Source organism: Sciurus vulgaris (assembly GCF_902686455.1).
Source record: "Sciurus vulgaris genome assembly, chromosome: 2".
Classification (NCBI taxonomy): Eukaryota; Metazoa; Chordata; class Mammalia; order Rodentia; family Sciuridae; genus Sciurus; species Sciurus vulgaris.
In genome coordinates, this window is record NC_136462.1 from 181,832,407 (window position 1) to 181,858,574 (window position 26,168).

The window sequence follows — 26,168 nt, forward strand, 5'->3', positions numbered from 1 at the left end:
AAAATAAGATGCAAATAATATGTAATATGTCCTGTTTAGGAAAAACAAATTTTTTTGTCTGATAGGAAGAACAGGGCCCTTACCTATTCCATTATCTGTTTTGTATAATATTTATACTTGAAATAATCTGTACTAACTAGGACATTTAAAAATTAGAAAACAATTTAAAATATCCTAAAACAGTATACATAGCCTATAAATATGCATAAAGGACTAAAAACACCAAATATATTTTAATTAGGACAAACATTTGAGTGATATTTATTTTTTCTATATTTAAAACTTTTCTAGCTAGGCATGGTGGCACATGCCTATAATTCTAGTGACTTGGAGGCTGAAGCAGGAGGATCCCAAGTTTCAGGCCAGCCTCAACAACTTCCCAAGACCCTGTTTATTTCAAAATAAAAAATGAAAAGGGCTGGGTTTGTAGCTCAGTGGTATAGCACCTTGAGTACAATCCCTACTACTACTACTACAAAAAATTCTAAGTCAGGCACAGTGGCATGTCCCTGTGGTCCTGGCCCTTGGAGATTGAGGCAGGAGGATTACTTGAGCTCAAGAGTTCAAAGCTAGCCTGGGCAATACAATGAGATCATCCCCCACCCTTACAAGTCTTTCTACAATGAATCTAAATATTAAATCAATAGTAAGGAAAAAAATCAGGTGCATAGCCTTTTTAAGATCAGAACTGCTACTGCTCCCTCCTGTAGGAAGTCTGACATAGTCCCTATTATACCTTAAAACTCATCCCTAACTCACCCCGAGGAAGGGAAGGCCATGTGTTTTCCTTACATTCAGACTTTGTATTTTCAAAAATTGTGTCAGTTTCTTTAGCAGGAATAGAAATCTGGCTAGAAATACCCATTTTCTTTAGGTGGGACTATTATTCCAAAGGCATCATTCAACAACCCGTAAGGTCAACAAACTGAGGCTCAGAGAAGTGAAGTAATGGCTAATAGCTTCTTACCCAAAAATAGTGATGGCACAGCAGTGATTTTTACTGGACTTTATTGAATAAGGGATACCAGGGACAAGCAGGTGAAATCAAGAGCAGCAATAGCAGAAGCCAGTATAAAAGTATCAAATATAAAGTGCTAGCACTTGGGGGAGAGTGTAGGATTGGACCACGACCCAGAGAATATTGGGGGTACAAAGCTGAGGACTACAACTGGCCACAGCCTACCCTCCAAGGGAATCTAGGCTTGGGAGTTCTGTGCAGGACCTTTGGCTGGGGATGGAGGCACCTTGAACGGGGCCCAACCCTGAGCCTTGAAGTAGGAGACCAGCTGTGTAGGCACTTCTGCAAGTACAGTCTGTGCCAGTGCTTCCCGAGGAGCCTGCCAGGAGAAGAAGGGTAAGGTCAGTGGGGGTCCATAACAGCTTCCTAAGGTCTACATCTCATACCCAAGGCAGGACACAAAACCCAACACCCAACCCTGTATAAGACTTTGATGAAAGTCCTGGGCCTCAGCCCGTATCAGGAAGAGGTGGAAGGGTAAATTCCCATATCCTGGTCTGGCCCCAAACTTGCCCGACTCACATTTTGAAATCTGCAATAAGGCACAAACTGTACTATGTCACGGGTAGATGCCTCTCCAGAGCGTGTACACAGTGGCCCACCATCAGCGTCCAGCTCTTCCATGGCCTCAAAGTCAGCACCACCAACACCCACAATTATCACTGACATGGGCAGTTTTGAAGCATGCACCACAGCTTCACGTGTGGCCTCCACATCTGTCACAGCACCATCAGTCAACAGCAACAGCACGAAGTATTGCTAGGGGTAAGCCCATTCATGTATTGAATCAGATCCTCTTTCCCAGACTCCTCTAAATACTCCAGCCACATACTCCCAATACACCCAAGGTCCCTTGATGCACAGCCCTCACCACCCCATTGCCACACTACCCACAACCCTTACCGAGGCAGTCCCCTGATATGCAGCCTGGGCTGCAAACCTGGCCACATGGTTGATGATGGGTGCGAAGTTGGTGGGGCCATAGAGGCGTACTTGGGGCAGGGCTTGGCGGTAGGCATCCACAATGCCCTGGATGCCTGCAGAGAATGAGGGCAAGAAACACTATAACATCCTTGACCTCTCAGGACTAGGCTGATCCTGAAATCACCATCCTAGTCAGAAGATCTGGGAACCTGGATGCATTTCAGTCACCTCTGTGTACAAAGGTTCAAAGAGAAGAGACTTGCCCTAAATAGTGGCTTGAATTAAAACCCAGATTAGGGGGATGTCCTGGACAAATTCTGGACCATTTGAGCATCAGAATTATAATCCATCTAATATAGTAAGAATCAATACAGATATTAATTACTATGGGAGAAGAAAAAGCTCAATAAATGTAAAAGGAGGAATTATAAATCATTTGACTATCATAGAAATAATACTGATTCCAATAAGATTCACAAATGGATATTAAATCTAAAGGGTAAAAGTTGATGATTAACTGGATATGTAAATAGCTTCAAATTTCTTCTCAAAAGACATTAATTACTAAACACTTGTATAGTGGAGAAATATGGTAGACTCAACCTTGACTGATTAACATTACATTTCACATGATTGGTAACAGGAAAAATTAACACATTGTGCCTCCTAATATGATGTGCTGAGAAAACAGCATCACTCTGGTAGTATTCTTGCTGAAAGTGAATAACCTCAATCTAATCAAGAGGATATTTCAAGGAAACCCAAACCAAGGGACTTTTTAGAAAATATCTGGTCTGTACTCTTCAAAACAGTTTCTCTGGTCATGCTGGTGCACACCTGTAATCCCAGCTACTGAGGAGGCTGAGACAGGAAGATCATAAGTTCAAGGCCAGTCTGGGCAACTTATGGAAACTTTGAAATCTCAAAACTAAAGAATAAAAGGGGGTGCTGGGGCTATAGCTCAGTTGGTAGAGTGCTTGCTTAGCATGCACAAGGCCCTGGGTTCAATCCCCAGCACCACCAAAAACTAAAAGAAAAGAATAAAAGGAGTTGGGAATATAAGGAAGATACGAAAAATTCTCAGATGAAAGATGGAACTGAATGCAATGTGTGATCTGAGATTTCCTTTTGCTGTAAAAGACAGGTGGACAACTGGAAAAATCTGAATAAATACTATAGATTGGATTATACTATTATATTAATGTTAATTTCCTGATTTTGAGAATTGTTACTTTGGTTATATAAGAGAAGGTCTTCAATTTTAGGAAACACATACTGAAATACTTAGGAGTATAAGGTCATATGGATGGTATTTGGTATGTATTAGGTATACACTATAACCTGTCCATGTTTGATACCATATTAATATGTTTAATATAATAAATATAATGTTGTACATCTACAACATTCTCAAACATTTCAGGGGTAAAAAAAGAATTTTTAGAAAAATCAAATGCACACATTCACATCCTGAATCCTGAGCTCCAATGACCTAAACCCCTATTCTTGCAAGTTTTCTCCAATTCTGACTTTACATCAAAATACAAAGTCAAAAGAAAATCTAAAAACTCAGTTCAGATTGAATTTTCCACTTCAGAATGTTTTCCACCTGAGGATGCTGAGGAGTCACAAAGTTAGGCTAGAAAAAAGAGCTTGAAGGACATTAGCAAAACAGCCCCCTGCAGGGGAGGCACCAAGACTTCTAATGAAGCCCAAATAAGTCCTGTCCTGTGAATCGCTAGGCAAAGAAAAGTAATAATAATAACAGCAGCTACCCATTTTTTAGGGAGCACTTACATGTCAGGATTACTGCTTTATTTATAACTTCTTAAATACTCAATAACCTGCAATATGTACCTTTATTGCAAAAACAAAGCACACAGAGGTAAGCAACTTGCCCCAAGTCATACAGTTAGTAAGTAGTAAGATGAAGATTTGACTCCAGAGAGCTAAAAATCTACACCCCTGGACAAGGAGTTTGCCACTTCCCCTCTGGCTTTCTTTGTCCATACAGGCTCACCACTCAGGAGTGGAGAGATCTGCTTCATGTTAGAGCACAGGGGGGATCTTACCTGCACAATATGGGTTATTGGGATTGAAGTTCAAGGCAAATTCATGTGAGACCTGAAGGCAAAAATGAAAATGAGTGTATTTCCTTCCCATGTCCCACTCATCCTTACTGTGCTGAGAAAAGATGACACTATGGGGGTTGGGGGTATAGCTCAATGGTACAGCATGTACTTAGCATGCATGAGGTTCTTGGTTCAATCCCCAGCACCAAAAGAGCAGAAAAGAAAAAACACTATGGTATATACTAAACTTGCTACAGGAGCTATTTAGTCCCAAACATGCCTACAGGGATGCATCCCCTTCAAGGCAGCAAGTTCACTACAACCCCAAATTAGGATTCTGAAACTAAAATCAAGAATGAGTGTGTGGGGTGGGGTGGGGGAGAAGGCTCACCTGCCAATCAGGGGGCACCTGGGCCCCAAATCCAAATGCCGGGAACAGCTTGTCCCTGTAGAAGAACAGTGAGTTGGGGAAGAGGCAGTGAGGGGATTGTAAGCCCAGAGGCTGAAGCATCTGGAGGGAGTGGGGCTGGCCAAGAGAAACAGTTACTCACGAGTCATAGTCTTGAACCACACTGCCCACACTCCACAGCGCTGTCAGGTATTCGTTGACTCCTGTAGGACTCAGGTAGTGCAGGGAGTCAGGTGAGGAGGGATCTCCATTGGAGCCAGTGAAGTCCACACCCACCTGGGAGGAGGCCAGGAAGGGAGCTGAAGGCCACCTTGAGCCTCAGACTGGTTTTCTTGTCCCTGGTAAGGCAACTTACAGTGAAGTTGATTTGGCAGCCTCCCATAACATAGTCCAGGAAGGAATATTCTGTTTCTACCTGCAGATGAAACCAGTATCATGCCTGAGGTAAAAGGGGGATGGACTCTTGGAGTTCAGGGATCAGAGCCCTTTGGACCCACGAGCTACTGTCTCACCTGGCAAATCTTGACACAGATAGTTCCAGAGTTCTTGTAGCTTCTCTTTTTCTGCTGCTTCTCAGGGTGGATGCATTCAAACTCGGCCTGGTAAAGAGAGGAAAATAAGCATAGAAATCTCCCAAGCTGCACTCTCCCCACTATCCCCTGGGCTGTAGCCATCTAGGCCCACCTCAATACCCCTAAGTAGGGCTAAAAAACTCACCGGGACTGCCTGCAACTGGACCAAGGTAGTGTGGAAAGTACCAATGAGATCATGTGACCCATCACTGTCATAGTCTGAGCAGCGTACCTGAGGGAAAGGTAAGTATTTAGATAAAGGAGACAGGTGACAGGTGAGAAGTCCTTCCCCAGGCTCTCTTCCCTTTCTCAGTTCATTCAGGAGGTAAGCTTCTCACCTGGATGGGTGTGCTGGGGTCTCCACCACAGAAATGCTGAAAGGGAACTGAGAAGCGCTTCCAAGTAGGATTCAGGTTGTTCTTGATTACCTGGAAGTGGAAGGCAAGATCTCCAGTGAGCTCTGGCCTGGCCCACATAGAGCCTGTCTGGAGTTGCTGCCCTTCCACACCCACCTGCAGCCTCCCTTCCCTGTGTTTCAAACCTTGCAAGCCCCAGAGTTTCTCTCCTACTCCTCCCCACCTAATTCCAGGATCTCGAACCTCAGATCTGTATGCCAGGTGCCATTTCCCATCACCCTGGCGGAAGAACTCCAGGAATGGATCAGATTTTCCCAGGAAGTCCTGTCAATGCCACAGAAACCTGTTACAAGAATCAGGAAGAAACAACCACTCTGCCAGCCCTTCACCCATCTCATTCCCCATTAACCATCCCCATCCCTTAAATTCTTGGGTCCCCAAGGTTTCCTTCCAGACACACCTTCTTATCAAGGTTTCTGGCTTCTACCTCCATTGTTACTACACGACTGTCCTTCAGCTCCTGAGCTGAGACCTAAGTAGGAAAGATTCTATTACCTCATGAAAACTTCATTGTTGCTAAATCCCTTCCTGGCCCTTGCTGGAGCTTACCGTAATGGTTCCCTTCCCAGCAGGTTTTCCAGACTTTAGCATCAAGGGTAGAGTCAGCATTTGGCTGGACACGATCTATAGCAAAGTAGGTCAGGGAAGCTTCAATGTCAGTCAGGTCCTGCTTGTCCTCCCACCTCTAGGGAGCCAAGGTTATCTAATAGGGAACTTACTGAAAAGGATTCTAATCCCTAGCCCTACATACCTGTCCTAGGGAACATTCAGCTCCCCCTAGGAAGTCATCATCCCCCAGCTCTGGTGTCTTGTTGTCTATGTCATAGATTCCGAAGCGTAGTTTCTGGACTGTCTCAAAGTGATACTCAAGCTGCAGAGTCTTGGAGAACTCAGGATTTGAGCAGTTCCGTACTCGCTCAGTTCGGCCAAGCTGTGGGCAAAGGCCAATATGCATCACAGTCACACACCCTTCATCCTGAAACATAAACTGAGCCTCCCTCCGTAACCTTAACCTCCAAGGCCCACCTCACCTCAGTCCAGTTGCCCCTTCCCACATCCTGTAAAAGGACACAGAGTGGGTCTGACTTGGAGCCGATGTCCTTGTCAATGAGGTGGTCACAGGAAATAGACAGCTGAACCAAGGTCACACAGCGGGCCATCTGGGGGAAAAGAGCTGGGTCAAGCACCAGGGACCATTCTTCACCCTTCCCTGACTGTAGGTCCCAGCTTGGAAAGGTTAGCATTTTCACCCAGGCAGGGATGAGCTGGCATCAACCCCCCAGGACACCCAAGAAGAAAAGGTCCTATATCCTCAATACTCCACAACCTCAATGACACAGAAGACTGGTTATAATCAACCCTGGTCTAAAAGAGTATGATGGAAAGATGTAGAAAAGGAGAAATAGCTTCTGACTCCTAAGTAATCCTCACCCAAATACTGATCCTAATCCCAATAGTGCTGCCCAGACCTCTACTCCAACATTAATCTGTGCAAAAAACCAATGACTCTCACTCTTAACCCTTACTGGCCCCAGGTCAGACCCTAAACCAAGTTCCGGTCCCCACATTGTCATCAATCCAACCATGATCCATATTGCTCCCCAAAGGCTCTTCCTCCAATGACTTCCCACTAACCTTGGGCACCAATATCTTGGAGTATTGTCGTGATTCACCAACCTATTCTTTTTTTTTCCTTTTAATACCAGGGATTGAACCCAGGAGCACTTAACCACTGAACCACATCCCAAGCCCTTTTTATTTTTCATTTTAAGACAGGATCTTGCCAAGTTGCTTAGGGCCTTGCTAAAGCCTAAGTTTCTGAGGCTGGCATTGAACTTGTGATACTCCTGCCTCAACCTCCTGACACCCATACCTGGCTTCACCCACATATTCTCTCTTTTTCGCTCTTCTCTCTCTCTCTCTTTCTCTCTCTCTCTCTCGCTTTCTGCGGTGCTTGGGATTGAACCCAGGGCCTTGTGCTTGCAAGGCAAGCACTCTACCAACTGAGCTGTATCCCCAGCCCCGCCCGCATATTCTCTTAACTTCTAATCAGTTGCTTATCATTTCCACAGCCACTACTACCCAGTCCACACCATCATTATTTCTCACCTAAATTATAGTATTAGCCTCAGGTCTCCCTTATCCTGTGCCAACCCTACACTTCCACTGCCCCATCTCCACCCCAAAAAGCTACTGTCAATATAGCAATCAAGGTGAACTAATTAAAATGTAAGCAGTCTAGAGTCCATGGGTTCAATCCCTAGCAAAACACACACACACATCAGGTCAATTCAAAGTCTTTGCCTGGGCTACGGTTGTAGCTCAGTGGTCGAGTGCTTGCCTAGCATGTGTGAGGCACTGGGTTCTATTCTCAGCACACATATACATAAATAAATAAAATAAAGGCTCGTTGACAACTAACAAAAATTTTATTTAAAACAAAAAACATTTGCCTGAACCCTGTAAATATTTTCCATTGCTCTTACATTTCTCTAACCTGATCTAATGACTTCTCTTCTGCTCACTCATGCTAGCCACCCTCCTTGCCATTTTTCAAATAAGCCAATCATATCCCCACCCCAAAACTTCTGCAGTACCTGGAATGTTCTTTCCTCATATTATCCGCATGGTTTGCTGCTCCCTCTCTCTATTCAGCATCACCTTCTCTGTTATGAATGAAAAGGTTATCCTTTTCAAGTCACTCTAAAATTCCAAGCCTACTGTCACTGGCACATCATATTCCTTTCCAGGTTTTTCACTTTAGCCTTTGTTAAGAGTCTAACACATTACATATATTTTATCTACATAATTTGTTTCACACTAGAATGTAAATGCCGTGAGGGAATGAGTATTTATCTGTTGTGTTCATTGCTGTGTCTCAAGCACTCAGACAATATTTGCTGAATGAAACCCAAAAGGCTATTTTCATCCCAAACTCTAAGCCCAGCCAGCTTCAAACTTACTGCTCTCTTGCCCCCCAGAACAAGCAGCACCAAGCTTCAAAATCCATCCATATCCTCTGCTGAATACATTATCTACTTGCATGGATCACAAGGTAGGCTCCAATGTACTTCCTCCTCCTACAGCTACCACAGCAATCATTCTCAGACTTCTTACTATTCCTATGTGCCCCTTCTCATACACCTGAAGACCATCTGTAACAAGAATGCACAGGTAAGGTCAGATATCTCTCTGGGCATCACTCAGCATTCCAGGTTTCCCAGCAGTATTCCCTGGGATGCCCCCAGGCTCAGTCATTCCTATAATGACCCTCGGTCAATGTCTCCCCATGTCCAGACCACTGCACCCCAATCTTGGTCCCTCTCGGTCTCTATCTGGAATGCTGTTAACTAAAGTTAAAGATTCTTAGAATTCAACTTGCTTTATGTACTACCCCACCACAGTACCTTGACCTCTGCTTGAATGCATCCAATCATAAAAAAACCACCATTCTTACAACATTCATCAGAAAGTCCTGCTCCATAAAATCCTACCCAAACTGACCAATCTGCAGAATTCTCACTTTTACTCATTAGTACTACTACTTCCCCAGTCTGAACCTTCACCAGAAATTATTTTATCTCTTATACTGTTTGCACAGTATAGAGACAAATGAAAAAGACTGCTCATTTTACTATTGCTGAAAATAGTGGGAAACCTGAGGCAGCTTAAAGGTCTATCAATCAGGTGGACTAATCAAGTTTGTTACTGTACAAAGGAATGTTATCAAACTGTTAAGGCAGAATCATATTATATTGGTATTGTCTGAATTAAGTTATAAAAAAGAGCATGATCCTACTTCAATTATATAAGATATATACAGATATACACAGACTTGAAAATGTACAAAAAATAAATAAGGAAAATACAAGATATATCAAATAAATGTGATTTTAGGTACTCTGAAGGGAGTGGGATGAGGTGAAAATTTTATGTACTCTATATACTCTTCAGTAGTTTCATATTTCATACTGTTTATTTTGTACTTTGTCTTTGTGGTACTCTTCTACTGAGTATGTCCAGGCAACTTATTTTAATTTTCAGACACAATCTAAGTTGAGGCTGGCTTCAAACTTGTGATCTTCCTGCCTCAGCTTCCCAAATCACTGGGATTACAGGCATGTGCCACTGTGCCTGGCTTATTTTATACTTTTTAAAGGGCCTCATTAGCTTTTTCCTCCAATTTATTCCTCAGGTCCTCTTGACTATTCATTCTTTGCTCAAACTCCTTACTTCCAGTCTAAAAATCCCTAACATCAAGGCTTAATGTCTCTTGCTTCCTCTCTAGTTTCTCCTCCCTAGCACTGCCCCACCTAATCATCACTGATGCCAGTTTAGGAAGTCTCTACCCTAATTAAAAGTCCTGTATAGATGCCCATGGCCCTTAAGTTCACAAACTCCCTAGTAAGTCACCTTGTTACACAACTCCAGAGAGTGTACCTAAACAGAAATGAATAGTCCTGCAATATGGTAACTCTGCAACTCTAATTCAACCTTTAAGCTCTTCCCAATCTGTCCCTTGCTCTATCTCTATCACTCAACTAGTCAGCCAAAGTTATTTTTGGTTCATCGACACAAACACATACATCTCTGGCTTTCTTGTACATCAAATTTCTTGTCATCCAAGGCTCTGGTATGACATTATTCTATTATGAATCCTTGCCTACCTTCCCTAAGTAGGATTTTATTTTTCTCTCCTCTGGATAACCAACTATCAGTCTTTCCACAACCACACACACAATTCTGTGTTTATTAACCAAACAAATCAGATCATGCCATTTCTCTGCTTCAAACTCTGGAATGGCTTCCCAAAATACTCAAAACAAAATTCAAAGTTCTAACCATGGTCTACAAGGCCCTGCAAAATCTAATCATTGCCTAACTAAAAATCTAGCCACCCAAGCAAGTGTGCTCCAGCCAACTTGCTTTCTGATCTATACCTGTACAACATCAATCTGATTCTCCACTCAGGGCCTCTGAGCTGACTCCCCCCCATAGTCCAGAAAACAAGATGGATTAGAACAGGAACTGTGTCTCATTTGTGTACCTCTTTATCTCCAGTACTTAACAATAGTACGTACCCTAAGCAAATATTCAGTGAATGATTTAATGTTAAAACCACTTCACCATAATTTTGACTTTTGTCTGTCTTCCATCTTAACTATGGACTCTTTGTTAAGTAGTACTAGGTATTATCTCCATACCCTAATTACTAGTACTTAGTACATAGCTGGTATCCATGATCATTTGCTGAATGGATGGTGAATATGCTTTTGGCCAACTCATACCTTCAGGTCTTTTTCATTTGAACTAATGTCCAGCAGGAAATCTTCCCTATTCTGACCTTATACTATTGAGCTTAAAATTTAAATGCAGGACTCATAACTCTAAGTTAAATCACAGTCAGAATGGGCAAGAGATTTGATCAGACACTTCATAAAAGAAAACATGAATCTGAAATAAACAACCACAACACTAGTCATCACAGAAATGCAAAATAAAACCAATGAGATACAATTACAAACCCACCAAAAAAGCTACAAATAAAAATATGGACAACACTAAATGTTGGCAAGGATATGGGCTCTTATACACCATTAGTGAAAGCATTAAGTAACACATTAGAAAACAATCTGGAAAGCTTATCAGGAACCAAACATATACCTAAACCAAGAGCAACTCTACTCGGAGGTGTTTATCCAAAAGAAATGAAAAGATTATGTCCACAAAGATTTGTTCAAGATTGTTCACAGCAGTTTTATTCATCATAACCAAAAAATGCAAAAGAACTCCAGTGTCCATTGATGAGAATGGATAAACAGTAATGTTTACATGAAACTATTTGGCAACAAAAAGAACCAATTATTAATGTCACATGGATGAACCTGAAGGATGAAGTATACAGAGTCTATTTATGAAGTTTAAGAACAGGCAAAAACTAATCTATGATAAAATTCAAAACAATGATTGTCCTCCCTTTTTCGCCAGGGGAGGGGGCATGTATTGACTGAGAAGAGCCTGAGAGAACTCTAGGAGGAAAATATTTATCATGATCTGACTGTAGGCCATAGAAGTGTATGCACTTATCACTTTTATCTAATGATACACTTAGGTGTATACATCTGATTGTATGCAAATTAATAAAAACAACCCACAAATACTTAACTAAAGACATGTTGAAATGTTTATGGAAGAAGTATACTGATCCTACAACTTCTTTGAAATGCATCAGAAAATCGATTGTTGAATGAAGAGATGTGGCAAACAAATGAAAAATTATAGAATCTAAATGGAGAACACATGTATTCACTGTACAATTCAACTCTTCTGCATGTTGAAAGTTTTCATAATAAAATGTTGGAAAGTTAAATAGAAGACTACAGGTACTTCCCCTGGTTAAGACTTTGTGGTAAACAACAAAAGCATTAGCAGTGATTATCTGAGGTGATGATACTACAGGCAACATTTGCAAGTGCTATGTTCTTAAAGATTCCCCCAGACAAGGCCAAACACATACAATAAGTGAGTCAGTAGCTTCTTCCTGTGCTAGGCCTTATGTTCTAGTGGACTACAGAATTCTTTCCTAGTTATTACCATGACACCACTTTCCTTACATCCAGTCCTATTCCATCCATTTTCAGTTTCTTTTGAATCCAGACTCAAATCCCAACCATAGTCTTGTGAGCCCAAGTGCACATGGCAGCATACAGGACAGGACTCTTGAGGATATGATGGTACTATGATGGCTCGGCTTCTATTCTCAGAGGCCTGAGCCTCCTATGCAACTACAACCACCGTTCTGTTTTTCATCCACCTCCTTTTCTTTCTTATTGGAATTGGCAACTCTTTACAGATCTTTATAACCGGCAGTTTTCTATCTTTTGATCATTCTCTTTAAATGATCTATAACCCATGGATTACTAGTCTCTTCCAAATCTTATCTCCTTTAAAATCTACCTCCAAGCTTACCTCTACTTGGAAATCCAATTAAAACTCCTGGTTCACTCCTGGTCACTCTTCTTTCCTGCTCCTGAATAACTACATATTTTAAACCAAACTCACTTACTTTTCATGTAATGCATAATTAACTCCATTGGGCTTTGAAATTTTTTGGATCAGGATTTTACAAAACCATTTTATATATCACATTTAAGTGGGTCAATAAAAGCCAGAAATCTAAGATTTTATTTTTGTAAGAGAGGTCTGGCTAGTACTCACCATATCTTTGTGTACTGTCTGTCAACCAGTATCTTATATGTTTTTCATAGTCTAAGTGGTTGGCCACTTTCATTCAGTCCCCTCTGATCTGTTCTCTGTTGAGGTCAGAAAAATTGCCTGATTCCAATCCAATAAAACCAAGTTTCTCAAAACCTATCAAATTGAATAACTTGCTTATTAAAATATTTCTCCCACTAGACTATAAATTCAACAGGACCAGGTCTGCCTCATTTCCATTCCGGTGCCTAGCAAATAGCAGATGCTCTATTAATATCTGAATATCTGTTGTATTAATGAATTCTAGGAAAGAGGAGTGATAACCCAAGGATCCTCAGAAATGACCCAAACCTAACCTTGACCTGCTACTGAAGCCATCAAGGGGGAAGTGAGTTTTCTAGGAACATCCAACAGAAAAGACCAATTTTATTATCTCTTTGTGCCCCTGCTATGCTCACTTTCCCATTTGAAGCTAACTAGGAACTGCAAATGCAAATAGCTGAGTATACAGCTCCAGCCTTTTCTACCTTTGCTTTTTGAAATTTGGAAGTCCCATCCCCTTCCACTTTCCCTTGTACTTTTTTCTTCTACTCACCCTGACAGTCAACCTCAATGCTCTCCAAGCTCTGAACCCTGATAGGGTACCTTTACACACTACCTCTTAAAGAAGCCATACTCATTCTCAATTCTGTAACTTAGAATTCACAAAAACGTCAGAATAAAAGGCACCTGAGTGATCACCTAACCCAAATTCTTCAATGCAAGGCAGAGACGGAAGGTGATTTGGATAAGGCCACATATGTGGATAAGTGAAATGAGAACTAAGTGCAAATATTCTTACTTCCACCTCATCTAAAACTTTGGAATATAGTTCTCTTAGAAAACCCTCCCTTCCATTTATATTCAATAGCAATTTGTTATAACAATTAACTGCATGGGTTCTTCAGTTGAGTGACCAGGCTCCAAATACTGGTTGTAGTCCTTCCTAGCCACAGTATTATACTACTGTAACAGATTATGTCCTCCTTATGTAACTTGGGCAAAATATTTAATCTCACCAAGCGTGTTTCCTCAGATGTGAGTAGGAAAGATTCTTTATATTAATGTAATGTATGAAAGGTGCTTAGTACAGAGTACTTCATACACATGCTAGGCTTGTTACTACCACGTGTTGGCTATTATTAGTATCCTTCAAGCCTAGCTCACTTATGTACCCCATTTTCATCTTTTCAGCACTCAACAACTTCTTATTGTGAGATACCATATTCAATTCATAACACACAACTGTATTTTCTCAATATTTCTCCAGCTCCTTGTCCAACGATTAAATGACAAAACTTCTTTAGCATAAAGTAGCAACATAAAGGGTACTTCAGTATCTTCTGCTACACACAATAAACCTAAACACAAAATGAAAATTCAAAACATCTAAGGGAAGTTTGCATCAGTGCTAAAGCAGGCTTGTATGACTTGCAAGAATCAACTGTTAAATATTAAGGAACCATGTAAGCAAGTGGTCTTGGTAAGTTTATAACTACAGATACAAGGCCAATGCTGAAATTAGGCTTAGGGCTTCCCTTCCCTGAGAGCAATTTAAAACATACCATGGATGGCAGGATATTTCACTCTCTGATAATAGGGAGTGATTTGTCCTTCATTTTTTGCACTTGTTCCCATGCCTTAGGCGGTTCTAACTCTGCTCTTCATAAATCCAAGAACATATCTTTTCTCACAGGTTCAGATGGATTCATTTCAATGCCAGATGAACTGAAATTCATCCGTCTTTCAAGCTAAGGAGATGCACTACCTTCTTCCCTCCCAAGAGCCTAACCAAGAAAAGCACAAGCCTGCAATTCCTACCTCCCTCTTAATCCACCCTAGGTCATGGTACAGAAGTTGCAGAGAGGCTGCAAAGGAGGAATAGGGAGGATCAAATATCTGAGTGGTAGGATCAATCCTTCAGCAAACCAAAGCCATGCTCACACCTGTTGCCTACCTTGGCACGCTGGAGCAGCTCAAATGCTGGATCAAGTTTGGGAAGTCAATCAGGAAATCCTCCATAGGCTCCCAATGGAAGAAACACCGCCCACTGAATACTCTCCCAGTGATTGAAAAACAGACTACATACACCACCACCACATTCCTTTCCTTCTCAGTCACCCTGAGGTATATGGAGAAGGCAGATTAAGTTTTCTTATTATTGCAGCTAACCCAAGGATTCTCCAAATTTCTATCAGCAGCCTCACAGGTCACAAATCAAAAGAATAAACCCTTCCTATAAGACTATATTCTTTATTCACATGTATGACTCAGAGCCACTAAAATCATGTTAACTAAAATTGTAACCAATATATTTGGTTTAGATTCACTACTACTAAAAAAAATCTGGCTGCCACACAACATTTGGCAACACTGCTGTTTAACTTCAACATACCCAAAGACTTACCCAAAGTTGAACAAACCTAACCTGTGCCCAACTCTTAGAGATCCGAGCTTGAAATTTGGATATGGAAGGGAAACAGAGTGGGGAGGCACACATTGCCTATAAACAGGCTTGCACTGTTGTGGAGTGGGAGGTTTTTCTCTGCCCAAAGGCTCTGAACATGCTTACACACAGCTTGCACCTGCCTATTTCAGGTACCCTCTATAACCATAAGATTGATTATGGACCCTGAGAGGCTTTGCTAACAGATCACACTTTACCTCTCCATGCCACACTTACAGAGTTGAGGGACTGAAAAGGCTGGAGCAGGGAGAGAGACTCAGGATCCATGACAGAGGACTATTGCTGGTAGCTTCCATATTCTACACCCCCAGTCAGAAAGAGGCAGGGAATAATCTGCACCTCTGAAGTCATGCAGGCATCTATGAAAATTCTGTTCACCCCCATTATCAATGAGACCTTGGGCAAGTTACTTTTCCTCTTTCCTGGATTTCCCCATCTGTAAAGTTGGAGTAATGTCAACTTTATATGGTTATTGGAACAAATAAATGAGGCGAACTATGGGAAGCACTGCCTTCCTGGCATAGAGTGCCTGGTTTATTAACACTTGCTCCCTTCAGTGCTCACAAAAGGGAAAATGCAGCTTTGAGTCCTTGTGCAGTTATCATTAACTCCTTGTTGAATCATGGGATACCCAAGAGGAATACCTCTGCTGTACCTGCTCCAGAAAACCTAACTGGCAGGATAGGGAAAACCTCTGAAGGAAAAATGAAAATCCTTAACTTTGAAGTTCTCAAGTTGCAGTATGGGACTGCTCCCACACTAAAAAGCAGTAGAGCAGTAGCCAGACAAAAACTTCGGAGTTCACCCCTAATCTCTAAAGTAAAAGGTCCAAACCCACTACCAATTTCCAAAAAGAAATTGGCTTAAAATTGGCAGAGGCTTAAAACTGGTGAGGATATCATCCAGTTGAATCCCATTTTGTAGAAGAGACAGAGGCCACTGGAGGAAAATGACTTGTCCTGGGTCACTATAACTGACAAAACCACAACCTGATTTTCCTTCAAAGTGTGATTTCTCTGTCCATCCATTTTAGCAACAGCTCACATCTTGTAATCCAGTCCAATCTAAAGTCCATCTGTCCACTGAGAGTAGGAAGATTCATGTGGCTCCCCCGTGACCTGTAATAACTAGCCTTGCACACAGATGGAAAAGAATTATGTATCCATCACACATTCTCCATTTGACCACTGGGGCAGGAATGGCGGAACTGCTGGACTCCACATTTACAGGACTTCATCAAAGGAATGCATTTTGAACAGCAAGCATGAATAGCGCAAATAAGGCAGAATTCATCTGGATCATGTGGATCTATGCCAAAATTTTCAAATATATGATGCAGTCAATTCAGTCTCATCCTGCTTTGCTCAATGCCTATCACCTGTGGGGCATCTGAAGCAATACAAAGACCACCTTCCCGAGCATCTCCAGGGCAGAGGCACTGCCAAAACTGTGCATCTCCAACGTGCTGTGACTTATGGCCCAAAGGGGCTGAGTGAAAAGCAGATGAGATTCCATAGAAAAGAAATCTATTTTTATAATGCAAATCTTCCTACCCCTCATAGGAATAATTCATTTGGGATTATTAAGAAAACTTAAGATTGGTTGTTTAGGAAGCAAAGATTTCAACAATAGGGAAACTACCCTATAACTACAAGTTGGTTTACATTTGATCCCATCTGACATCAAGCAATTGGTCAGGAAAGTCTTTACCCAACTCCTCTGGTACAGGAGGTACCTAGTACATATACAACCAAGCACTTTTACATGTAACTTAACGCTACACTTACTTTGCTTCCTTTTCCATGTGAGAGGTATACAACATTTCCTCAAAAGTTGTTAGTATAGGCTATAGCTACAGTGTATACTCAGGTGGAACTGTCTTAAAAGCATGAAGGTAATAGATGTTTCCAATTTCAACTGTCAATTGAATGGTCCCAGAAACAAAGCATTATTTCAGGAAATAGTAGTTGTATTAATCCTTCTACCACTTTAGGCAGATTTATATCAGAGGGGCTCTGCTGGTCAGATGACAGAGGGAGTTATGTATAAAGTATGTACCACCCTCCCACCCCCATTGCAACCCAATATGTGTAGCAGAGGGTGGCATAACTCATTTCGAAGTGGAACCAAGGATATATGAGGAAATCATCAGCAGTGCCAGTTGATATGTTTTAAGACCCTTTAAAAGCAGCTGAATTTATTTACCCTTCTTAAAGCTTTCCCTCTTCTTGAGGACTAACAGGTGATTTGTGGAAGCACAATGCAACTGTTACCATTTGATATGAAGCAAAAATGCATATGAAAAAGCCTCATTCACTAATAGAGATAAGTGAATGATCTCCACCATCTCCACACATTAAGGGGCTGGGGCTACTTAAGAGCAATGAGGAGGCTTCTGTCCCAAGTGACTCTTAGTCCTGGTTATCATAACATTTACTAAGTAAGCAGGCAAAGAAGAAAACTGGTGGCAGCAGAATGGAGAGGGACTGAAACACCAAGGGGTAACTCATTTAAATATAGCACAGTTCACTACAGGGACAAGTTAAACTGATTCAACACCTTTGACTCTATTCATTTATGTTCTCTTATCATTGCTCCATTTCCCCAAGTCACCAACTCCTTCTCTCACCATGAAATGGTAAGCCATCAACTGATTAAGAAAAATGACTTGAAACTTTTTACTCAAGTTAGAGTCCTTATGTTGGACAACTGGGGTGCCACTTCCAATGCTCTGCTGTGCCATATATCACTTTTCTACCACTGTCAACTAAGTATGTCCTAACATTTTCACTAGAGGGAGGTCCCTGAGGCAACAGAGTTCAAGGGATATAGTTAGATTTTCCCCAGCATAATATACTGCCCTAAGTGCTGCCCTGCTGTACTGCTTTAGGGTTGGAATGTTTACATCAGGTGACTTTTTTTCTCCTTCTGGACTCTTGAGTAGTTGAGCAATGATGTAGAAAGCATGCCACCTTGGTTTGCTGATTGCTAGTTATGTTGACCCAGAAAAGGAGCCGTATTCTAGGATGCTATTGAGACTCTTGGACACAAAGTAGCTCAAAGCACCAAGAATAAACCCAGGAACAGCACAAAAAGAATTAACGTTTACCTGAGCAGGCACCAATGAGATGAACGTGCTTATGTTGTTGAACAGGTTTTTCCCAGAAAATCACTACAACATCAGAATATTAATTGTGTGACTACCAGAGTACCATCTTTTCAAAACACTTTACAATAAGTCTTTGTGTTCTAACAGATTTTAAAAGATGAAACTGAAATCAAGCAATTTTTTTTTTAATAAAAAAGCAAAACTGTAAGTTTGATTCTACCATATCTCACAAAAGCTCTACTTTTGGGAAAACAGTGAATAGATGTACATAATTGATAAACTTGCTGTAAAATACTGGAAAGCAGAAAACATTGAATTACAGAAGCAATCAATAAGAAAAAGAATCATTATCAGAGACCACCCCTTTCAGATGGTAAAGGCCATACTAGGTATCTGCAAGCAACTCATTTCAGTCATGTTTCAAATGCCTAGACAACCTTGATTATTTTTAAAAGGCTCACAAGCATGGTGGCATGAGCCTTTGTCTCAGTTACTCGGGAGGCCGAGGCAGGAATTTGTGTGAGCCCAGGAGCTCGAGGCCAGATTGGGCAGACCACGTCTCAAAAAAAGAAAAAGAAAAAGAAAACAAAAAAACAAAAGGGGGGTGCGAGTAAAATGGCTCAGTTACTACATGGAATTATGTATGTCTAGTCCAAATACCTCTAAAATGAGCAGGTTATTCAAATTCAAATACAGAATAAACTATGGCAATAAAGTGAAAGTTACACTTTTCAAGAGCTTTGGTTATAACAGCCCACTACATTACAGTTCCAGCAACTGTAATCTAGACTTTAAAAAAAAAATCTGTGGAGTTTATGAAAACTCATTTGCTAATTTTTTCAGAAGTTGAACAAACATGGAAGGGACTAAAACCAGAGCATCAACATCAGAAAGCAACAATATTTCATTCCTCTCCTTTCTTCCCCACCTCAAATACATCATACAAAAATACAAAAACAAAGAAAAAGCTGTAGAGGTGTGTGCAACTGATAATCTATTCTGAAGACTTCTTTTCTCTTTTCCTACTGTAATCAATTTTTTTAAATGGTAATTCACAGACACTTTTAAGACTCCTGTGAAAAGAAGAATCTGGTATCTGGTTCTTTCCAAATTCACATAATAAAGTAGTTCACCAGCAAAACACACACAATAAAATAAAATCCTGAAAAGGTGGATATCACAGATTTGACCTAGAATCAAGACTCCTCCCTGCCGTTCCAGGCATCCTCTTCTGTTCAGCATTAGCAGACAAGTATAAGCAACAATTGTTACCTCCAAGATCACCAAAATTCACCTTTCCAAAGGCACAAAATATTTTCAGTAAGTTAAAAAAAAAAACAAAACTGATGTTACAAATAGCTCAGTAGAGTACTTTTGTGCAGTTAAAGCATTAAAAGCATCAGCCTGTTTTTATTTTGTGACAAGTTTATTGAACAGTATTCAGACTTCATCTTTATAAACAAAAGAAACTGCTGAATGATGCCAAGGCAGTATTTGCTGGCAATGGTGGGCACATGTGATCAATGAGCTGTTTTACTATGTGTAATTTGGACTACTAATAGAACTGCCAGTAAAACAATTCAAATGCGGCAATTTTCTGAGGGTGGGGTGGGAAATAATTTTTAAAGAGATCACTGCCAGAAATTCTCTCCAAAAGATTTAACTAGCAGTAACTTTTACATTTTCTTTACTCATTTTCAAGTGGTCTTAAAATTGAGTGAATTTTCTTTTCACCCACTCCTGTGCACAATCATAGAATCCAGGAAAATGGAATGAGTTTAAGTCATGCTTCCTTATTTTTATGCAAGGTGACTTACTTCCACCAAAAAAGGACATGTTTGCTTACTTTCACACAGTCCCAGATTTTCATCTGGTGGGTTAAGACTAACCTTAACTATATTGAATATTATTATCTGAAATACTGAATAACAAGTTTCCTAATTGAATTTTCATTGTCAATGTTTTGACAACTTGGAATACAAAGTTAGGAACTACATTTCACTTAACACTGTTTTGCATTAAAAAAAAAAAAAAAAAAAAAAAAAAAACCAGCCACTAATAATTGTACATCCAAGCTACAGTGTAAACACAGAACATACCTCCAAATTAGGCTCGAAAACTAAATCTTCCACTAAACTTCAGAAAAGTTACAAATTTTCTTATTTATAAAATACATTTTTGTAGGTTTCTCTAATCCTTTAAACCAAAAGAAAAATAAACAATAAAAACTCAGCAGGAGAAAAAAAAAATTAAACCTAATGGAAAAGATGCTCTTCCATTAATGTCAAATTCACCAAAGACAATAAAATTTACACATAAAATTGAGAATACCATGATAAATGTTTACAAATGCACACAACTTTGAGCAAAGCTTTACAAATCCTTCATACCATACAAAGCAAATGAGAAAATAATATAAATTCAATTCTAGACCAAACCTAGTTCTTAGGAGAAAATTTTAAGAAGAGAAGTATGGATAGTTTCACAGAACACATTTTCAAGAATTTTTTAACCTGAAACTCCAATGCCCAGAAGATAAACAGTATGCTTAGCAGTTAGCACTATGTTAATAAGTCTCAGATACACAAAAATCAAGTTCCAAGAGAACAAAGCATTTAATTACATTTCACAACAAGCACTGTTGTGGTTCAACGAAATAAGAAACAGTTCTCTCCAATTTCTACACAAACCACTATTTTCTTCATTTATTTAATTTGATGAACAATGAATCAAATTCTCCTTTTCAGCATTTACCTAAGATGTAGAAATAACAATAAAGTTTATGAAATATTTAATAAGAATGTACGAGCATATAACCAAAATAAATTGTGAAAGACTTTCATCTTCAAACAACCCATTTTTTCTAAAATGAAAATAGTCAGCTTTCCAATGGGGAAAATAATCTGGTTGTAATAAGACTCCCAAGCAGCACTGAAGTTTTTCGCATTGTCTTTGGAATGAGAAAAGATTACTTAACAGCTTAAATGGAACAGCATTTACAAATATTATATTGCTTTTTAAGTTGAGGAAGCAGTATCTAGTGATCTGTCATATCAAATTTGTGTTTGTGAATTATCAAAAAGACCCATAACGCGGCCACCTCTTCTTTGAGTTGAACAATCATTTCTCAAAAACGAAATTCCTGAACTGTCATCCTCTGTACACAATCTTCACCAGTGAAACTGCTGCTACTCTCTTAACTCTAAATTACAGGGCGACGCTGTATTTCAGTGTTCTACTGACTTTCAACACCAAAAAGGCACTACACATTTTTTAACAGGATATACTTTTAAAAGTTCAGATCTCTTTAAGTACACTGATTTGTAGGGAACGTTGGGGATGTTTCAAACGAAGGCCAGAGAGCCATGTAAAAGATAAAAATTTGTTTTTCATGATAATTCCCCAACCTCCCATTCTGTATGTTAGCAATTTTATGTGACATATCTGTAGAGAATTTTAACTAATGAAAGAAAACCCTAAGTATAACCTATGTGGCAGTGAGCAGGATGTTGTAAGGTAAATATTTTTATGACGAGATACCAACCAGAACCTATGCGGTCCTTCTACCACTGTGTCCTGAATGCCCAAGAAAAGAGTATGAAAGGGCAAGGGGTCTTAATTCTCTCCTCTCTAGCAGCTAGACTTGTACTGTGCATGAAGAATTTTTGAAAACAAGGCTCCTCATCGAACAACTACACCAAAAAGCCTCTAAATTATCAGGATTAAATACATATCAACCCATGGACTAGCTTATGGATCTTTTATTCTATAGTACTAATGCTCACAATTTCAACTTCAGTTTTCGAAGACTAGATTAATATAATGCTCTTTCTCATGAATAGATCCTTCTTTGTACACTTACAGGCAAAAATTTCACATGAGTTGGGACAAAAGTAAATTGCTAGAACAATTTGTCCATCATAGGCAGGACTTCAAATCTAGTAACTTAAATACTGGTTACTGAAAGTAGTTTATGGTTTTCAATGCCACCCAAACAACAAACAATTTTTAAACTTACTAAACTAAAACTTGGCGGTTAAACCAAAAAGGCTCTGGTAGGTAGAGGACTCCATAGTTTATTTTTGTGGCACAAGTCTTATTTCACACAGTTTTAAGTGTGACATCAGAAATCAAAGTTCAGGGTTATAGCACAAACCAAGTGTGGAGTTTCATATTTAAAGAAAAAAACCAACAAAACAGTTCTGCTCATTTACAAATGAGTCAATTAGGCAAGCAAAGCAGCAACGTCTGAAGCAGGACTGTCCATACAGCAAGAATCCTCAAGAAGCAATAAAGGTACATACAATGAATCTGTATACAGAGATTTTATTCAATTTTAAAAGAAAATGAAGACTTTAGACAAAGCTTTGACCCTATAACAAAGCACATCTGTCCAGCTTTAAACCAAATTCCAAGAGTAGCCAACTTCTATATTTTAGCAGCTGGCAGGAGCACCCTCAATGAGCTCTACTGACATTTCTATTTTCTTCATCCCATATATTATAAAACAAAACCAATCTAGACTCCTTGATAAACTTTACGTGGTCATTGAGTTTTACAAATGGTTTCTCTAATAGTATGCCAAAATCATTTTTGTGTTCTCTCCAGATAGCTTTACTGTAACATACAGCAATGTTTATCCTGGTAGTGGGTTGTAAACAGTCAACCAATGCTTTGTTATGGAAACCAATCTGTATGCAATTGAAACAATCCACAGGTTCTAACCTGGAAATAACTAGGAAAACAATCTGGATGCATTGATCACAGCAATATGAAGATCTACCCTACAAAGAATTGATGTATGGCTACCCTAATACAAGTTTTACTTTTCTTGAGCCTATAGGCCTGTCATTTAAGTCAATGACAGCAGCTGTGGCTTCATCCCGAGATTCGAAGGCCACCATGGCTTCACCTGTGGGCATACCTTTTTCATTGTATTTTAAGCACACTGAGCCTGGGATTACTTGATAGCCATAAAAGAAATCTAAAATCTCATCAATAGACACAGTGAAGGGCATGTTCTGCACTTTAATTACTGTAGGTCCTGGTTTCCCAGAACTAGATCCAAAGCCAGGTGGACCACCAATATGGATTGGGCCAGGGCCAGGGCCAGGGCCAAAGGCTGGTGGTCCACTCAAATGCCCAGGGGCACTTCCAAGACCAGGAGGGCCACTTCCAAAGCCAGGAGGGCCACCTAAGCTACCAGGACCATTTCCAAAATTCTGAGGGCCCCCTCCAAATCCTGATGGCCCACTTAAATTATTGGGTCCACCTCCAAAACCAGGAACTTCCAGTCCTAGACCAGGCAAACCACTGTTTCCAACTGAAGGCATACCAGGCCTAGCATCACCAAAGGCCCCTCCTAATCCTGGAGGAGGCAGTGGTGGCCCAAAGGCATTTGACCCACCAAAATTACCAGGGAAGTTAAATGGAGGTCCATTGTTGGCCTCCTTTGATCCTACTGTCAGGAAAGCATGTTCTTCACCTCCTGCGCTGGGCATTCCTGCACCAGGCATTCCTGCAGCAGGCAGTCCTGCAGCAGGCATTCCTGCACCAGGCAATCCCGCAGCGGGTATGCCTGCACCAGGCATACCAGCAGTGGGCATGCCAGCAGCAGGCATGCCCGCAGCAGGCATGCCAGGGCCGGGCATTCCCGCAGCGGGCATTCCCGCAGCAGGCATGCCTGCAGCGGGCATTCCCGCAGCAGGCATGCCCGCAGCAGGCATACCCGTAGCGGGCATTCCTGGTACTGCAGGATTAGCCGGCACAGGCATCTTTAGCCCCTTTTTTCCTTGGGCAGGGGGATTTTTCTCAATCTCTCTCATATCTTCTAGGGTAACTACATGAACAAATGCTTCTCTCCCATTAAGTTTTTTACGGTGTAAGTGTTCAGACTTACGTGCATCATCTTCATTTTTAAACTGAACCAATGCCTGTCCTAGACCTTGCCCATTGTTATCAACAAGAACATGTACTGCATTTTCATCCACTGGGATTCCTTCCAGGAACTGAAGAACATCCATCTTCGTAATGCTGAATGGAATATTTGTTATGTGGGCACAGACTTTGGCAGAGTTGACATCCCCCTCCGGATTTAACATCATTTCTCTCTGGTCATAGCTGAAGTTCTGGAGTCTTTTTCGAATTGTATCTATCTTTTCTAGCATACCTTTCTTAGTAATTGGATGAACTTGAATAAAGCGATTGCCCATGTATTGTTTATGACGACACAGAGCAGCCTTATAGTCAGCCTCATTCCTAAACTCTACGAAGCCTTCACCAGTTGCTTTCCCATTGGGTCCATAAGCTATATAAATACTATCTTCCACAATATCCAACTTTTTAAAAAAATCAATGACATGTTTGTTTTCTGCTTCAAATGGTAGCCCTTTCAAGTAAACACAAAAACCAGCCTCATGTGGTGATCTTGACCTTGACCTTTTCTGCCCACTGGGCGATTTTGACCTGGGCAGTGTCTGAGGAGGGGGATGGGTTTGTCCAGAAGGTCCCATACTTTGCTTAAAAGTGATATGTCCTCCAGCTGCTACCCACTGTCTCTCTGTGGCAGGGCTAACTTCCACATAGCGTTGAATCATCAGCATTCTGTTTCGTTTCAAAGCTTCAAATGTATCTTGCGGGGAGAGAAACTTAACCAATCCATTCCCATTATTTCGGCCTACATGATCTTTCAACAAATGCACGGCATCAACACGGAGCCCATGGAAAAACTCTCTGACATCATTTTCCATTGCAGAAAAGGGCATTCCATGCACACTGACATACAGATCATCAGGGTTGATGGGAAGTGGCTTCACGCTGCTTTGAGAGTTCATCTGGATAGGGTTAACAGGATTCAGTGGACCCAAAAACATAGGGTTCAGGTTATTGTTCAGATTCATAGGTGCTCCAGAGCCATTCATTCCAGCAGGTAAAGGTGCCACGGGTGGCGGATTCAAAGGTGGCATGCCTGACATGGGTGGTAGTGGGGTCATTGGTGGCACAGAAGGGACTGGGGGAATTGGGGGCACAGGAGGCACGGGGGGTAATGTAGGTACTGGAGGAGGAACTGGTATTGGAGGAATGGATGGCATTGGTGGCAAAGATGGCATGGCTGGGATCGGAGGAATAGGTGGCGGTGGGACTGTGTTCATTGGAGAGGCTGTACTTGGAATGGTCGAGCTGAATGTTGGGCTCCCAAAAGAAGCCCCCATACTTGGAGGAGCAGTTCCTACGCTGGCTGTGGAAAATGTCTGTATGTTTTTGTTGCTTTCATGAACAGAAGTGGTAGCAGTAACTACACTTGGTGAAGGATTATTAAAGTTGGGTACTGTTGTAGGCAAGTTTACCCTGCCACTCATTCCTGAGCTAGGTGGTGGTCCTGATCTACTAGCATTTGCTGGTGGTATATCTAGGTTGGCAGTTTCGAACCGCCTACGACTCAGTTCAATCATATTCTGCATTTCCGTTTTACTACTCAACAATAGTGTTACTTTTGACCCTTTAATTGTACCACCTGTGCGCATCATACCAAGCCTTGCATCTTCATCAGTGGCAAAAACGATGAAAGCCTCACCCAGTTCACCCCCTACAATATGCACGCCCCCATCAGGGATGGTCAATCCAGAGAAGAAGTGGCGAATGTCCATGGTCCCCGCCACAATTGGGAGACCTTGCAAACGGATGACCACAGCCATGCTGCGCTGAAACCACACACACCTGCAGATGAGAAAAGGCAACGGCCAGGTCAGACTCCTGTTTATCACACCAGGTTTTTAGCTGCAAGAATGACCAACTACCATATTAGGCCCTCAAATAGTTCCTCAAGCTATCACAGGCAAAGTCTTTCTTTAAATTAGAGATACTAAATACTGAGCATTGAGTGCCATTTAAAATGTTAAACCTGGACAATTTCAATTTCCAAAAGAGA

General features: G+C 40.9%; 1 protein-coding gene across 10 annotated transcripts in view; it reads right to left on the reverse strand.

Annotated features, from left to right (window-relative positions):
• Window positions 1-991: 991 nt before the first annotated feature.
• RBM12 (RNA binding motif protein 12) overlaps window positions 992-26,168 on the reverse strand; it is a 34,048-nt gene continuing 8,871 nt past the window's right edge. For 4 of the 10 annotated variants that reach the window (XM_079128159.1, XM_079128160.1, XM_079128161.1 and 1 more), the window contains 15 exons: window positions 6,443-6,571; window positions 6,163-6,342; window positions 5,961-6,035; window positions 5,812-5,883; window positions 5,595-5,675; window positions 5,334-5,423; window positions 5,141-5,227; window positions 4,936-5,022; window positions 4,779-4,838; window positions 4,566-4,699; window positions 4,406-4,460; window positions 4,015-4,066; window positions 1,922-2,055; window positions 1,541-1,777; window positions 992-1,337 (listed from right to left, as the gene is read on the reverse strand). In XM_079128159.1, the coding sequence (XP_078984285.1) occupies window positions 1,197-1,337; window positions 1,541-1,777; window positions 1,922-2,055; window positions 4,015-4,066; window positions 4,406-4,460; window positions 4,566-4,699; window positions 4,779-4,838; window positions 4,936-5,022; window positions 5,141-5,227; window positions 5,334-5,423; window positions 5,595-5,675; window positions 5,812-5,883; window positions 5,961-6,035; window positions 6,163-6,342; window positions 6,443-6,571 (1,614 nt within the window). In that variant the 3' untranslated portion in view covers window positions 992-1,196. Of the gene's footprint in view, window positions 1,338-1,540; window positions 1,778-1,921; window positions 2,056-4,014; window positions 4,067-4,405; window positions 4,461-4,565; window positions 4,700-4,778; window positions 4,839-4,935; window positions 5,023-5,140; window positions 5,228-5,333; window positions 5,424-5,594; window positions 5,676-5,811; window positions 5,884-5,960; window positions 6,036-6,162; window positions 6,343-6,439; window positions 6,572-7,091; window positions 25,958-26,168 lie in introns of those variants that run through there. The other 6 variants (XM_079128155.1, XM_079128153.1, XM_079128156.1 and 3 more) reach the window with 4 other exon arrangements.